Genomic DNA, 18,200 nt, shown 5'->3' with positions numbered 1-18,200 from the left:
GAGGTGTTAGCCATTATCTTTAAGGCTTAACGAAATATCATTTACCAAAAGTTAACAGGATTTTATGAATCTTTCAATATATATGTAGGACTCAAATCTATGGTGGGTTCCAGATCTATGGCAGATTCCTAATCTATGGTAAATATGACGTCATGCCATTCTCAATCTATGGCTGATTTTTTAGAACCCTAATCTATGGCAGTGTTTTTTTATTTTCCTAACCTAAGGCAACTTTTTTTCAGTATCCTAATCTATTGCGGATTTCTAGATTTCAAATCAATGACAGATTTTCTGCAAAGGTCGGACCAGTCAGTACATATCTGACCAATGATCAATGATTTCGAGGTCGAAATGTCCAAAGGTAGCGAAAGAGCTGCTTTTAAGTAAAAACCAGTACATTGTAAAAGAAAAACAAAATATGACTATTACTAGGAAGCATATCCATAACCGTTTGTAAAATGAACACAGACTTTAGGGTTGAAATCATGTGCCCCGGAAGGATAAGTATTTTCTACTCTGTGCATGGTACCTGCATGCTTGACCCATTATTTAACCAACACAAAATGTAGTTTGAATTTTTAACAAATATCTATTTGACTTTGAGCGTTAGATAATTTAAATTTTGTTTGACTGATGACGATGTAAGTCCTGTCATGAACATTGACTCGCCTCCAACCCCTGACATTATAAAATAAAATCCTTATTTCTCCCAGTACAGTTATTCGCATATTTATAGCGGGGAAAACATTAATATTATTAATATCTATAAGAAATCTATGACATATTTTTTTCTCTCCACTGAATCTCAAGAAAGATTATTTGCTACAACAGTCCAAGTAGTCACTGTTATATAGATGTCAAAATAATTTACGTTTTGTTACTTCTAATAGAAAATTTAAGAGATCATAGGGATACAAAACATTACATAAAACAGCAAAAAGCAAACCAAAATGCACAATAAAAGCTCGTACAATTAAGGGTGAGGGCAACACCAGCAACACGAGAAGAAGGCATCAAGGATAGAAACAACAACAATTCTGAATTAAGGTTGATTTAGATCCTTGCAAACTTACTTTTTGATCTTTTCCTTTTCCTTTTGTATAACAAAACCGTCGCTGTCAGCGGCAGCTTCAACGTTACATGACGTTATTTAATTGTGACGGAAAATTACGTACTATCCAAATCTGCCATAGATTTGGAGAAAACAAAAACCTGCCATAGATTTGTGATTTATTTGGCGTTTGTGACATCATTTTTACCATAGATTAGGAATTTGCCATAGATCTGGAACCCACCATAGATTTGAGTCCTACATATATACCAGTATATATGTAGGACTCTAAAGTGCGATGGTACTCTAAAGTGCGATGGTCACGCTAAAGTGCGATGGTCTACGCTAAAGTACGATGGTGTCACACGCTAAAGTGCGATTGTTGTTTGTTTGCTAAATTACGATGGTATATCACTCTAAAGTGCAATGGACCAATAGGGTAAGGTTAGAGGGCTTAAAACGTTAAAGTACATGGATGTTAAAAAATAGTCTTTTTGCAAAAGCTAGTATGCTAAGGTATATTAAATATATGTGATAGGCTTTATAATTTACCGGTAGGCTTAAGTGATTACTTCAAAATTTAGAAGAACTACCACGTAATAATTGCTAAAAGGTAATTTTGGTGTCATAAAATACTATATTTCCTGTAAAATAATTTTTAACAATTCGGGCGTATTAAATATTTGGATAATTGGTGTAGCTTGCCGTTCACAGTCTATCACTAATGTGAACACCTCCCCTTACAGTCGTCATTGTCATTGTAAATTACAAATACAAACTTTGTTCATTGTCGGAACATGTAACATTTATTTGTATAAGCTTTAATTTAAATGCGAGAGAAAGGCGATGTTCGCCGAGCTTTCTCCTTTTTCATAGCGAGCACAAATACATGTTATATTTTCCTACAATGTACAAACTAATGTTTTAGCCGACAGTTTAAAATTTATGCTTAAAAACATGTACCTTTATTTTTCTGACGTTACTTTTCAATAAAATCGACAATATTTTAACGGGGACCGCAAAGAAAACTGCAACGTAAACAATGATTTAAATGTATTCGTTTGCTTCAAATAGAAGCAGGATACAGGATACTTATGCCTATACTATTTTGTATCTATAAAGTAAAATGGTCGACTGCAGGGTACATGTCCTTCTTCCAGCACCCCAAAAAAAAAACACGTTTGCTTCAGTCGACAAAGCATGGTTAGGTTTAAACTAGTTAAGTCATGGACATTTGGTTTAAAAGTTGTTAATCAAATATTCTTAATTTATCTTTCGGTATGTACATTTTTGGTTTGTATAAACGACTGTTAACGTCATAATCCATCTACGTTACTAACATCTATACTTTCGCGGAACATCAGACTTTAGCGTATGGAGGCATCGCACTTCAGCGCAGACCATCGCACTTTAGCGTGACCATCGTACTTTAGCGTCCCCTTCGCACTTTAGAGTCCTACATATATATATTTTTTTTTAATCCAAGTAACAGATGCTGCCGTGATCGACAGTGGTTGCTGTAACTAACCATATTTCTAAAAAAAAATGTATTATTCTTTTCAATGTTTTGCAGCTAAATAACCCTAACAAAAGATCTTAGTTGAATTAATAACCAAAAAATTATCTTTTTTTTAAATGATGGCACATTTAATAAGGAGAACAGCATGTAGTTTTGAAACTACACAAGAGTGCACATGCTGAAATGTTGCTTTTGCTTACTATCTATGATTGATTTTATGTTGATAGTCCTTATAATAAGTTAAAGTTTTACTACAATTATCACATAAAGTTAACATTATCAATGATCCATACCTGTCAACCTATGAAAATGAAAAAACAGGTCATGACCAGCAATGAAGAAGAAAATCTCAGGTCATAATTAATGCATACAAACTTTTTTTTCAGCTGAATTTAAGTATTTAGAGGACACTTTTTTTTTTAAATCTAACAGTTTCCAAAACATATTCACATGGTTAAGTATTAACTGAAAATAATTCAAAACTTTAATTTTCATTTTTTCACAGCAATTATAAACCATTGAAATATTAATGTATTATACTGTAACAATTTAAGCCAGGCCATACCCCTCTCATTCAAGAGATAACTGTATTGTATTTGAAGCTATGCGGATGTCACAAATTAAGTTGACCTGGTGATGCTTTTCTTACTTCTTGTGCGCCTCAGAATGCAATAAAATTTGATAAAGAGAAGATTTCTAGGTGCAAAATGTGAGTTTTTTGTTTATCATTGAAGAAATTACATGTCAATACATTCCGGAATTCAAAACGTTGGCTTCCTTAGCTACAGACAGGGAGATAGAGACTTCTACGCTGATTGTCATCCAATCAGAAGCATTGGTACAAAATAATTGCATTAGAATATTTCATTCATAATTTTATTCATCTCACAAGCCACATGTTTCACAGTACCTTAGGCCTTCAGCTTTAGTTATTATTTCTTAAGAAAATAACGACAACAAGGGGGGGGGGGGGGGGTACGACCTGGACTACCAATGAGGGTCTTCCTCAGTCAGCCCTGGCTTACACCTCCTTGAGAAGACAAGGGGGGGGGGGGGGGGGAGGGGGGGTTTAACCACCTGGACTACCCATGAGGGTCTTGCATGGTTGGTTAAATTCCTTAAGAAGATATTGATATTAGAATATTTAAGCATATATATATTTAAACATTTAAAAAAAGTAGATGTGAAAAAAAAAATTCCAAAAATTAATTTTTTAATTGTTTTAAAATCATTTAAGTAATATTCTGATTTGTATTTGTATTCAATTTGCCAATTACAATTTACAAAAAAAACATCAATTTAAGGATGATACTGTAAAAAGTGGTAAAAAAAAGGGGAAGTAACTCCATGTTTTTTGTCTAACAACTTTGAAATACAACAATTATTTATGACCTTAAGCTAAGGTAATTGGTGTTAAAAAGTAAAATAACAAAAATATCGAACACTGAGGAAAATTCTAAATGGAAAGTCCCTAGGCAAATGGCAAAATCAAAATCTCAAACACATCAAACGAATGGATAACAACTGCCATATTCCTGACTTGGTACAGGCATTTTCATGGTTTTATAGCTAGCTAAACCTCTCACTTGTATGACAGTCGCATAAAATTCCATTATATTGACAATGATGTGTGAACAAAACAAACAGACATAATAGGTAAAAATGTCATAAATAGGGATACAGCAGTCAGCATTGTATTATAATTAACAGTGTATTTGACACCAAAGCTGTCAAGTGAAGCCATGCACTTAATGGGTCTCTCAATTTGACAGTTAACACAGTGTTCCTGTCCAGGAAGGATTACAAATTTGTGGGGAAAATCACTTAAAAAGTATGAAGGCTCAAGACGTCGGGAGAAAACGGGTCATTTTGGTGTAAGGTACACATTTTCTTTGCTTTCAAAATCATTCTGTTTGAACCAGTCCTGGTTTTCTTACAACAATAAACTTACTATAAACTAAATTTAATTTTCTAACTAATTAACCAAAACTAATAGTGGTATTGAGGTAAAAGAAAACAGACTTGCTAAATAGTGTAATATAGTGTAACATACATATAAAACGAATACTAGAAGAATTCCAGGTTTTCCTGATAGAGGAGGTATTTACAGAAGTTAGCAGGTAACTACAATGGGGAAACTACATGTGACATATACTATTGGTATTTGTTGGATTCGACCCGGAATGTGTTAATTATTGGTAGCCTTAATTATACATGGGAAATAAAAGGGCCTTGAATGGTGAATTTTTAAACAACACCATTGACCTTTATCATGTTTATTAGTTATATAGATTTGAATTATTTAATTCATTGTTTTTATGTTTTTAACATCATGGCGGCTAACAAATTGGATCTCACTATATTGCAAGATACTGTACAGAAAACAAGTTGTTAATTTGCAATCACCATACAACACCCTGCAATTCGCCATACAATAAACAAAACATTTTATTATCTATATTCCTTAGAAAACATCTTTTTACTCTAAAATTATTATAAATATCTTACAGAAATTAAGGCTTGAAAGAAAATGCAATGCAATATCTGATATAATTAAAATTTCCAAGGGGCATAACTCTTTTAAAAATATTTTATATGCACTGATTTTCTAAATTTTCTAAGACATTGCTATACCTTTTGGTATAAATTTTATATAAATCTGACAAAAATTGTTTATGTGACAGTGCTTAAAATGCAATTTTCCATATAACTAATATTTCCAAGGAGCACAACTCTTGGAAATAACTGATCAGCACTGATTTTCTAACATTTTTGAGACATTATTGATATAAACCTAAGATTAAGTTTCATAAAAATCTGGCAAGAATTGTACACATGAGAGCACTAACAACTAAATTTTCCATATCATTAACATTTCCAAGGGGATTAAAAAGTTATTGATCAGAACTAATTTTTGAAATTGTCCAAGACAATGCTGATACAAACCTATGATACATACCTGCCAACTTTCACGATTTAGGCGTGTACTACACGATTTTGACCCTTTGTCACGATAAAAAACCTATAAAACACGATTTTGTAAAAAATCTACACGAAAAATACGATTGTTCCCGTTTTTGAACTGTTTCCAAGGGAAGACAATCATGATCAGCCAATCAAATTCTGTGTTTCTCATGATCTAATTAATAAGCCAATCAAAAACGTTTTCTCTTAAGATTATTCTAACATGCTAGATTTTAAACTTTTGTTGTATTCCTCCTCTGGTACCAGTCTTGTATTACAACTCCAGTTTCCGGTGCATGTCAAAACATGGAGGTAAATAAAATAGTCCATTTTTTTCAGAATTTTTTTCTGGACTCAATTTTTTCTGTTTGATTAAAAGTTTATGCTGAATTCAAACATATATATAGATTTAAAAAAAATCTTGCATCTTTTTGGGGATATCAATCCAAGAAAGTGGAAGGATATCATGTTTACTGGAAGTGGTGCGGCCTAGTAAAAACAGCAAACAGAAAGTAGAAAAAAATTGTTTTGACAACAGGGTTACATAACTTTTTATTCTTCGTGGCATGACCCACTTTTTTTTCGATTAAATCACAATTTCACATTAATACATACATGATATGAACATGAAATTTTTTTTCTATGTAGCATTTTTTATTTTTTTATTTTCAAAGATGAGCTGTTTTGCATGTAAGCCTATGGAGCAGTCAATTACAAGACTGCAACCCTCTGTGTGTTAGTCAGAATTGTAAAATCGTGAACATGGAAGGTTAATTTTCATCTGCAAGGAGGTTCTTAAACAGCTTAAGAATAAAAGCATGGCTGATTGACTAAATTCAATGATGCAGTACTACCATAAAGATAATAAATAGTAGTTTATTCACTAATTTATTGACATTACACTTGCTGTAACATGTCATTTTTGTATTCAATTAAATTACCAAATGGGGCAAATCATTTCAAGTACAATGTTCTATACATTTGGCCAATTAAAATTAATTGATAGATTTTCATCCCCGCCCGCCCCTCTGAAATCGTCCTGCCCCGATTTTTTTTATTTTAAAAAATTTACAATTTCCGGAATTTGTTCATTTCCGTTACCGGTAATCGTCAAAAATTTTGTTTCATTCAAAACTTCCTGTTTCAAATTTCGGTTTTCGCATTTCTTCGAGTAATCAACCAAACATGCAAAATGATTAAGTCGACATATTCTGCTGCTCTATGATGACACCATATGATCGTCTACTGAGAATAGAGATTGATTATGAGAAGGGCGTGAAATATTCGGGTTACCAGTAATACGCGGTGTCCAAGAATGCAAATCGCGGTATTTCACAAATTTCTGTGATTAGAAAACCGTGGATTTTTTTTTATTTATCCAATGACTTTGTCTCGGGAAATTTGGACTGTGAATGATATCCAAAGCGCAAGAATCGTGGAACACATTGGTACAAAAAACATGACTGGATTAAAGAAATTGACACAAGCACGAAGTTGTTAGATTTATGAACGTATATTGTGTTCAAAAAGTCGACAAAGCCCTTAAAATTTACACATGGCTGTCTTTTTTTGTTGACAAACAGCAAATACCCTCTGTCCCTATACCCTCAGTAGAGTCATTAAACAACTTCTTTTTTGTTAAGTTCATGTTTTACATTGTAATATTATATTTGCATATTCAATAAGCACCAACCCTATTTTTTTCAACACTGTTTGAGTTTCATTTTATTCTCAGACTGTACTCATAATACTTGTGTTGCATACCAATGCATTTCCTTCATTTTATGGGGACTACAAACCGTAGCTTGGAAAGCAAAATAAATTTGGTGTAGGCAGTCCAACTGAAGAGAGCATTAATTTTATCCACGTTGTTGTTGTATACTATTAATAGGTTTCTAAAGCGGCAATTGCATGTAAAACAGTGGTTGCCAATCAGAGATATTTATTTAAGAATTAAAAAAAAATGTACGATTCTTTATACATGTATATACATGATATTAGCTTATTATTACACTTGCATGTATGAAGAACACGTCAGAAGAGTGTTTCATATGAAATAAAATTTAAAAAATAAAATCCTCCCACCCGCCCCATTTTTTTCAAAAATCTGGATGAAAATCTACTAATTAAATTTAATTGGCCTTTTGTACTTCATTTTTCACAAGGACCAAACAAACAGGTTCGAAACAAACCCCCAAATGAGGAGTACATCCCTTAAATGAGGGACTGTCACCAAGACATTAAGACAAGGGGTCATTTTACTGTTGTAAAAAAGAAAAAAAAGAAAAATTTAGATTTTTTAACTTAAAAGTGGGAAAATTCATTATATTTGGAACAACTTAAAAGTCTTTTCTAAATGAGGGGTCCAATTATTTTTAATAATAAACATGATAAAGAAGATAAAAATCCAGGAACATTACACAATTCTTGGACATGTTTTGACCATATAATACCAGATAGATGTATAATTCTTTAGGAAAAGTTTCTTCAAATAATATAGATATATGCTCATTTGTACTTAAAATTGGTTTTTAATGTCCTTACATTGAGGGGTTACCCCTCATTTGGGGTGTTGTTCCCAACCTGATAAAAGTCCTTCTTTGTGCATAATTTTAAATTTCAAATGCAACAATCATTTAATATCCTAACACAAGAAAATAAATCCTGGTCTTCTAGCTACAGATTCATCTATTCTACTGAATCAGTAAACTTAAGAAAAAGGCTTGTAATCTCATCATACAAATATGACACTTTTTCTAGACCACAAAACAGCACGCGCAAAATATGTCGCAAAGAATTGTTGTCGCGCACTAAAACCCCCATGGGGACTTTCAAAAGTTGGCAGGTATGATGATATAAGTTTTATAAAAATCTGGCAGGAATTGTACATATGAATGCTAGCAAAGCCGACAGACAGACACCTAGTATTTGTATGTCCCCCTCAAGTGTTGCACAAGGGAAAAATGAGGTCAAGGAAAACACACATTTGACAGTCAGAAACTTCTTAACATCAGGCATCTGTATACAAGGTTATAAGCCTCCAGGTCTTCTACCCTCTGAAATATAAAGCTGAATACAAATTGTTTACTCCACCCACTGGATTGCAATCCCTATTGGTCTCGCATTCTGAAACAACAAGCTAAAGATGATTGTGGCTATGATTAAAATCAATGAACCAAGGGGTTTTTCATACAATTTTGGCATAACAATTATGACAACTAGTTGAAAATGGACCACAGACACTAAGAAAAAGCTCATGATAACCCTTTGGGTCAAGTGGGCTAAAATTTATATGTTTTCTTGCTTTCTTACGTGAACCTGTAACTACTGACTGCCACTGTATCTTATAAACTGTATCTGTTTCTTCTGGTGGTATAATTCTGAATAAAAGATCAAATAAAATTAAGTTTTGTTCTTCCTAAACATTTAACAATCATTGACAAATGCCTTTCTAAATAATACACAATTGCATAACAGTAACATAACAGACTATAATAAGAATCTTTCCAAAGACTGTGCATAGCCAATTTATTTTGTCCAATCTAAAGGCTCTTAATAATTATCTTTCAATTTTTATATTGCATCACTTGTGAGCATGGTAATCAGTACCTTACTAAGCCCTAAAACAAATCCCCAAAAGAAAAAAATACACAAAGTACTGATTTAAAAAAAAGTACTCTCTTTGCAGATAATTCAATTTCAATTAATTATGACCTTGTGCAATGCCAAAATATAAATATAAACACCATATTTCAACATACATTGTAAGTGATACCTGGATAGCAATGCATGTTTAGGTACTATTAAACTATTAAAAATAAAATCAATTGTAGTACCAATAAAACAATTTTCAAGGATTTTGCTGCAATGCAATATTAATAACCTTTAAGAATGGTTTTTTTTTAAAGGAATATTACATTTGTATGGATTGGATTTTATGTAAAAGCTCTGTAAATACAATAAGCATAAAAATTAGGAAGATATATTCCATTTGTTATAATATTTCTACAGAAACAACCAAACTTCCATTCTAAAATCCTTGATATCATTATTTAAATATTTTAGATGTTTAAATTTATATGCAAGTTTTTACTTAAAATGTTTATGTCTTATACCTGTTGATAATTGGACATTTTATATCTTCTGGTAATATAGTCTCAACTCTCTTCAAACATCTGTAATCTGAAATAGTATGGGCAAATGTTAGCAATTAAAAAACTTCCTCTCTCTCTATATATATATATATCTATAATACTAAAATAACAAGGTCCATATTGTAAGCTGTCATGACGTAAACATGACGAATCAAAGAATTCAACTTTATATGTAACTAATGTAGGACAATGGTGTTGATTAAAAATTACGCCATTCCAGGCCCTTTTGTTTTCCACATAATTAATATTGCCAATGATTAACAAGTTCCGGGTCAAATCCGATACTGTGCGTATAGTATGTCACATGTATGTATGTTCTGTATCTTCCTCCTTTAATAAAAGCACTACCATGGGTCATGGTTTAAAGGAGGACATGTAACACAATATATCAGCACAGATTTAATGTGAGCTTTTGCCTACCCAGTTTCTCAGCCTGGACGTGATGGGTCTTATTACCAGAAAGTTCACCTTCCTCAAAACAATAAGTACAGTGCAATGAAACTTACAAACTCACACTCACCTGATTTGCTCATCCTTATAGTATAAAAAATGTGCTCCGCCTGGAGCAGCTGGATACGACCGCAGAGGTCATACTCTGAACAGTTGGGGCAAGTATGGACACAATATTCAAGCTTGATACAGTTCTGAATTTGGATAGTGATTAAATATTTGACACATTATAGATATCTGACACAGAATAAATGTGGTCAGATAACTTAAAAATTTAAAATGGGACAGTTAATCTATTTAATGGTCCAATATCCAAAATCTAATTCCATGGTTAGATTCAGCATATAAAAAATAAAATGCTCCGCAGGGCGCAGCTTGATACGACCGCAGAGGTCGAACCCTGAACAGTTGGGGCAAGTATGGACACAACATTCAAGCTTGATACAGCTTTGCATTTGGATTGTGATTAAATATTTGACACAGCATAGGTTTCTGACACAGAATGAATGTGGTCTAAGAACTTAAAAATTTTAAATTGGACATTCACCTATTATGGTCTAATATCCAAAATCTAAATACATGGTTAGATTCAGCATATCAAAGAACCCCAAGAATTCAATTTTTGATGAAATCAAACAAAGTTTAATTTTGGACCCTTTTGACCTCAATGTGGACAAAGTTGATAACAGGGCCCCAAAATCAAAAATCTAAATACATGGTTAGATTCAGCATATCAAAGAACCCCATATATTCAATTTTTGTTGAAATCAAACAAAGTTTAATTTTGGACCCCGATTTGGACCAACTTGAAAACTGGGCCCATAATCAAAAATCTAAATACATGTTTAGATTCAGCATATCAAAGAACCCTAAGAATTCAATTTTTGTTAAAATCAAACTTAGTTTTATTTTGGACCCTTTGGACCTTAATGTAGACCAATTTGAAAACGGAGCCAAAAATTAAGAATCTAAATACACGGTAAGATTCGGCATATCAAAGAATCCAAATAATTCAATTTTTGATGAAATCAAACAAAGTTTAATTTTGGACCCTTTGGACCTCAATGTGGACCAATTTAAAAACGGTGCCCAAAATCCAAAAACTAAATACACGGTTAGATTCAGCATATTAAAGAACCCCAAGAATTCAAGAATAAAACCCCATTGAAATTGATCAAGAAATAAGCAATTTATACGAAGTATCTTCTTTTGCACAATACTGCGCAATTAAATATTTCTTGCTATTGCGCAATACTGTACAATTGACAATTTCTTGCTATTGCGCAATACTGTGCAATTGAAGATTTCTTTCTATTGCACAATACTGTGCAATTGAAGATTTCTTGCTATTGTGCAATACTGTGCAATTGAAAATTTCTTGCTATTACACAATACTTATTATATAATAATTTACACATCCTGTTTGGTGTGTATCTCCTACCATATCATTATTATTTGCTTTTAAATATAAATCAGAAATAACCAACTTAAAATGGAAAATTTTAAAAGAAAAAAAAAAGGAAAAAAAAAAAAATCCCCCCCCCCAAATTTTTGGAACCCCCTTATGATTCATCACCCCCAAACTTAATCCTCACCTTCCCTTTGTGGTATGGTACCTTGCAGTACAATTTCAGAGAGATCCATACACTTGAACACAAGTTATTGTCTGGAAACTAGAAAAATGTGTTTTTTGGCCCCTTTTTGGCCCCAAATTCCTAAACATTAAGGGCAATTACCCCCAAACTCAAATCCAGCTTTCCCTTTGTGATATGGAACCTTGTAGTACAATTTCATAAAGATCCATACACTTACACACAAGTTATTGTCCTGAAACTAGAAAAATGCTTGTTTTTTGCCCCTTTTTGGCCCCTAATTCCTAAAATATTGAGGCAATTACCCCCATCATCAAGCCCAGCCTTCCCTTTGTGGTATGGTACCTTTCAGTACAATTTCAGAGAGATCCATACACTTGAACACAAGTTATTGTCTGGAAACTAGAAAAATGCTTATTTTTGGCCCCTTTTTGGCCCCCAATTCCTAAACGTTTCGGCAATTACCCCCAAACTCAATTCCAGCTTTCCCTTTGTGATATGGAACCTTGTAGTACAATTTCAGAAAGATCCATACACTTACACACAAGTTATTGTCATGAAACTAGAAAAATGCTTGTTTTTTGCCCCTTTTTTGGCCCCTAATTCCTAAAATTTTGAGGCAATTACCCCCAAAATCAATCCCAGCATTCCTTTTGTGATATGGAACCTTGTGGTACAATGTCAGAGAGATCCATACACTAACACACAAGTTATGTCTGGAAGTTACAAAAATGCTTATTTTTGGCCCCTTTTTGGCCCCTAATTCCTTTACTGTTGGTACCATAACCCCCAAAATCAATCCCAACCTTCCTTTTGTGGTATTGAACCTTGTGGTAAAATTTCATAGAGATCCATTCACTTAAACTAAAGTTAGAGTGCGAAAACCAATGTGTCTTCGGACGACGCCGGACGACGCCAGACGACGACGACGACGCCGGACGACGACGACGCCAACGTCATACCAGTATACGACCACAAAAATTTTTTTGCGGTCGTATAAAAAATGTGTCCCCATGGACACAGATGATGCCCCCGCTTGCATACAACATTATAAAGGGACATAACTCAAAAACAATAAAAGTGATGCTACCCAAATTTGTACTAGATCTGAGTTTTGTGGTAATAAGTATTGTGTATAAGTTTCATAATGTTTGGTTGGGGCAAACTTAAGTTACAGAACGGAAACTAAAAATCTTGCAATTTTTCGATTTATAAAGGGGCATAACTTGATAATGGTTAAAGTGACGCCACCAAAATTCAACTTGATCTGTGTTTTGTGGTAATGAGCATTGTGTATAAGTTTCATAACATTTGGTTGAGGCAACTTAAGTTGGAGAACGGAAAATAAAAATTTTGCATTTTTTTTTCCATTTATAAAGGGGCATAACTCGAGAATGGTTAAAGTGACCCCACCAAAATTCAAACTTGATCTGTGTTTTGTCGTAATAAGCATTGTGTATAAGTTTCATAACATTTGGTAGAGGCAAACTCAAGTTAGAGAACGGAAACTAAAAATTTTGTAATTTTTTCATTTATAAAGGGACATAACTCTAGAACAGTTAGAGGGACACTACCAAAATTTATACTTGATCTATATTATGTGGTAATTAGCATTGTGTATAAGTTTCATAACATTTGGTTGAGGCAAACTTTAGTTAGAGAACGGAAACTAAAATTTTTGAATTTTTCTATTAATAAAGGGGCATAACTCTAGAACGGTTAAAGTGACGCCACCAAAATTCAAACTTGATCTGTTTTTTGTGGTAATAAGCATTGTGTATAAGTTTCATAACATTTGGTTTAGGCAAACTCAAGTTATTAGAGAACGGAAACCAATTTTGGGACGTACGTACGTACAGAAGGACAAGGCCCGGTAAAACTTAATGCCCCCACCGCTACAGTGGGGGCATACAAACCATGATTTCAAACAAAGTTTAATTTTGGACCCTTTGGACCTTAATATGGACTAATTTGAAAACAGGGCCCAAAATTAAAAATCTGAATGCAGTTAGATTCAGCATATCATAGAACCACAAGAATTCAGTTTTTGATGAAATCAAACAAAGTCTCATTTTGGACCCTTTGGACCTCAATGTAGACCTATTTAAGAATGTCCAAATATCCAATATACTAATACATGGTAAAAACCTCAAACAATTCATTTAAATTAATCCTCATTGAAATTGGTTAAAAGATTTGTATTTATTTTCAATTGAAGATTTCTTGCTGTTGTGCAATACTTTGCTATTGCACAACTTTGCTATTGCACAATACTTAGTAAATCTGTTTACAACGAAATAAAATAATTTACACACCCTGTTTGGTGTGTATCTCCTGCCATATCAGTATTTGTTGTTTCTTTATATAGATCAGAAATAATTTATGTTAGAACCTGAGCAGTTCACCAGTATTAGAAAAGTCTTGTTTTTGGCCCCTATTTGGCCTCTAGTTTCTTAACGATTAAAGCCACAACCCACAAAATCAACCCCAACCTTCTGTGTGTGGTATGGAACCTTGTGGTACAATTTCATAGAGATCCATTCAATATTAGTCCGGAAACCAGAAAAACCTTGTTACTATAATAAATAGTATTAGATACCCTAATAATGATTGCGCATGAGGCCCAGTTTGGTTTAATTTGGCCCAGTAGTTAAATTAAAAGCATGTCATCTCACTAGTAACTAGACTTACAATAGTTACTGAAGACCCCTTATCATTATTTAAATTTTTTTTTAAGTTGTGAACATTTGAAATTGTTTTTTTTACAATTTTCCTTTAGACTTCTAAAGAAAATCCCTATGTTCTATTTTCAGCCATGGCGGCCATGTTGTTTGGATGGCAGGGTCATTTTTCAATCAAGATACCCTATTGAATATTGTGGCTAAGTTTAGTTCTATTTGGCCCAGTAGATTAAGTGGAAAAGATTTTTGTAAAAGATTACAAAAATTTACGAAAAAAATTGTTAAAAATTTGACTATAAACCGCAAAATCTCCTTAAGGGGTCAATTGAAAATTTTTGACATATTGACTTATTTGTAGATCGTACTTTGCTGAACATTATTGCTGTTTACAGTTTATCTCTATCTATAATAATATTTAAGATAATAACCAAAAACTGCAAAATTTTCTTAAAATTACCAATTAAGGGGCAGCATATCAACAAAGGGTTGTCTGATTCGTCTAAAAAATCAGGGCAGATAGATGTTAACCTGATGAACATTTTTAACCCATGTCAGATTTGCTCTAAATGCCTTAGTTTCAGAGATATAAGCCAATAAAATGCTCTCTGGGCCAGGGCTTCCAAAATTATTTTTAGCCAGCCGGACATTTTATATATTATCCCGATTTTAATCCTTTAAGACTAAATAAACAAAAGGTAATTATGGTAATCAGTTGCCGAGTTGGCCATCCCAATGATTGATATTTAAAAAAAACCAATATTAAACTTTGATTCAAATTCGAAGTTCTGACGTAAAGTGTTAATTTGGCAGTGCATCATCCGAAGTGTGCAACATCAGCGTACTTATATCTGCCTTAGACTCTTTATTTGTGCAAAATAACGTTGTTAAAAACTTTACTTTCGTTTTAAATCTGAAACCGGATGTTATCTTGACAAAGGTAAAACATGGACCAGAGACGGATACATAAATTCCCTGTACGTTTGCAAAGCATGAATGAGTGTAAGTAGCTCATTCTACGTTATTTCTTCCAGAAAATATTCGAAATAAACGTGAGATAAAGGTATCAATGACAATTTAAGCAATTTTTTAAGAAATTAGGATGCATAATTAAATTTCACACCTATGCACATGCGCACACGTGTACTAGTTCAAACAGAGACATGTCTCTGATTCAAGATTGAAATAAACAATTAATTTCCCCATAGGCGACAATGATAGCCTTTTTCGAGATACAGACTTCAGAAAGTTGATTTTTTTAACAAACCTTGCTAGAATTAAAGAAAAGTTATTAGGACAGTATTTTTTGGTCCAAAAAATATAGGTTCGCGTTGCTTTTCTTAGCGTAATTTGTACTTATCTCCCATGCCTATCAATTTTGCACTTAAAAATACGTGTCTCATCTTAGCGTTTAAAAGACATCTCAGTTCCGTTAGGGCTAATGAATATAATTTATTTGGCCTTTGGTATAATGCAGAATGCACGAAGTCTCTAATAACAAAAAATAACGGGCGCACATATCAACCAATCAGGATTAGCTATACCCTTAATTCTGAATACCATGTTATGCTCATAAAATGGCTGCGCCCATAAAATCTAATGGTGTATTGTAACCTATACGGTATTTAATACTTTCTAGAATCATGCAATTCATAGTTCGTTAGATGCACAAATATATATGCCATTTTCATATAAAAGTACATTTTTGAAACAGACTATAGCATTTCAAAATATGAAAAATGTGTAAATATTTGTGTTTAAACATCGAAAACTATTCGTTAACTACAAAATGTCATGCCTATTCTATTTTTTATAGTCTGTCATTCGAGTGAACATTTCAATGTTCGAAGGGGATCATTTCTGTACATTTTCACTGAATTTGGTAATTTCGATAACAGCACTTGGATCGAGATTGTCATGTTTAAAAATCGATTTGTATATCCAAACTCTAGACGTGTACGTGCTTTTTTCAAACAAATCAGCAGAAGTTCAGAAAATGACATATTCTCTCCACAGTAAGTCAAAAGTCGAACTCACCCTTGTTTCTAAGGTAAAACGCAATACAAAAATGAAACAGACTATAGCTTAAAAACTAGTTAATCAATAATTCATTTGTCACCAAAAAATACGGTTTCACATCAAATATCAAGTAAAATTACTGTTTTTGACACTTTTTGAACACTATGATAAAGAAATGTCGACGCTGTATAGATTGAAATAAACAATTAATTTCCCCATAGGCGACAATGATAGCCTTTTTCGAGATACAGACTTCAGAAAGTTGATTTTTTTAACGAAACCTTGCTAGAATTAAAGAAAAGTTATTAGGACAGTATTTTTTGGTCAAAAAAATATAGGTTCGTGTTGCTTTTCTTAGCATAATTTGTACTTATCTCCCATGCCTATCAATTTTGCACTTAAAAATACGTGTCTCATCTTAGCGTTTAAAAGACATCTCAGTTCCGTTAGGGCTAATGAAAATAATTTATTTGGCCTTTGGTATAATGCAGAATGCACGAAGTCTCTAATAACAAAAAATAACGGGCGCACATATCAACCAATCAGGATTAGCTATACTCTTAATTCTGAATACCATGTTATGCTCATAAAATGGCTGCGCCCATAAAATCTAATGGTGTATTGTAACCTATACGGTATTTAATACTTTCTAGAATCATGCAATTCATAGTTCGTTAGATGCACAAATATATATGCCACACAAAAATCATCTTCAAAACGTTCTGGCATTACAATCTGAATTTTCACAATTTTTTATCAGAGGTGACCCCAGTCAAAAAATGGGGAAAAAAAATTTCTGATTTTTTGAGTAAATGCGGTACTGCTAAAAAGGACCTGAAGATAATGTCCACTTTCTCCAATGATTCTTTGTATGTCATCAAGTACTGATTATATTGATACCAAAACCGATCCAATATGTAACTACTACGGTGAATTTTGAACAACAGTTTTAAATGAAACCATTTTCGTATAAAAGTACATTTTTGAAACAGACTATAGCATTTCAAAATATGAAAAATGTGTAAATATTTGTGTTTAAACATCGAAAACTATTCGTTAACTACAAAATGTCATGCCTATTCTATTTTTTATAGTCTGTCATTCGAGTGAACATTTCAATGTTCGAAGGGGATTATTTCTGTACATTTTCACTGAATTTGGTAATTTCGATAACAGCACTTGGATCGAGATTGTCATGTTTAAAAATCGATTTGTATATCCAAACTCTAGACGTGTACGTGCTTTTTTCAAACAAATCAGCAGAAGTTCAGAAAATGACATATTCTCTCCACAGTAAGTCAAAAGTCGAACCCACCCTTGTTTCTAAGGTAAAACGCAATACAAAAATGAAACAGACTATAGCTTAATAAAATGCTTCGCTGGGCGCAGCTTGATACGACCGCAGAGGTCGAACCCTGAACAGTTGGGGCAAGTATGGACACAACATTCAAGCTTGATACAGCTCTGAATTTGGATTGTGATTAAATATTTGACACAGCATAGGTTTCTGACACAGAAAGAATGTGGTCTAAGAACTTCAATTTTTTTAATTTACCTATTATGGTCCAATGTCCAAAATCAAAATACATGGTTAGATTCAGCATATCAAAGAACCCCATATATTCAATTTTTGTTGAAATCAAACAAAGTTTAATTTTGGACCCCAACTTGGACAAACTTGAAAACTGGTCCCATAATCAAAAATCTAAACACATGTTTAGATTCAGCATATCAAAGTACCCCAAGAATTCAATTTTTGTTAAAATCAAACTA

At 33.0% G+C, this 18,200-nt stretch overlaps 1 protein-coding gene across 5 annotated transcripts in view; it reads right to left on the bottom strand.

Annotated features, from left to right (window-relative positions):
- Nucleotides 1–18,200, bottom strand: part of LOC127710315 (uncharacterized) — a 644,133-nt gene that overhangs the window by 544,200 nt on the left and 81,733 nt on the right. For all 5 annotated transcript variants that reach the window (XR_007986108.1, XM_052216116.1, XM_052216114.1 and 2 more), the window contains exons 5-6: nt 9,650–9,716; nt 8,847–8,914 (exon numbers count right to left, since the gene is read on the bottom strand). Coding sequence is in view for 4 of the 5 variants with exons in the window: in XM_052216116.1 (XP_052072076.1) it covers nt 8,847–8,914; nt 9,650–9,716 (135 nt within the window). In the remaining variant the exon portion in view is untranslated. The remainder of the gene's footprint in view (nt 1–8,846; nt 8,915–9,649; nt 9,717–18,200) is intronic.

This window comes from Mytilus californianus, unplaced genomic scaffold (genome assembly GCF_021869535.1).
Source record: "Mytilus californianus isolate M0D057914Y unplaced genomic scaffold, xbMytCali1.0.p SCAF_70, whole genome shotgun sequence".
Taxonomy (NCBI): Eukaryota; Metazoa; Mollusca; class Bivalvia; order Mytilida; family Mytilidae; genus Mytilus; species Mytilus californianus.
The sequence above is the reverse complement of the archived record's forward strand: the minus strand, read 5'-3'. Positions and strand labels throughout refer to the sequence as shown.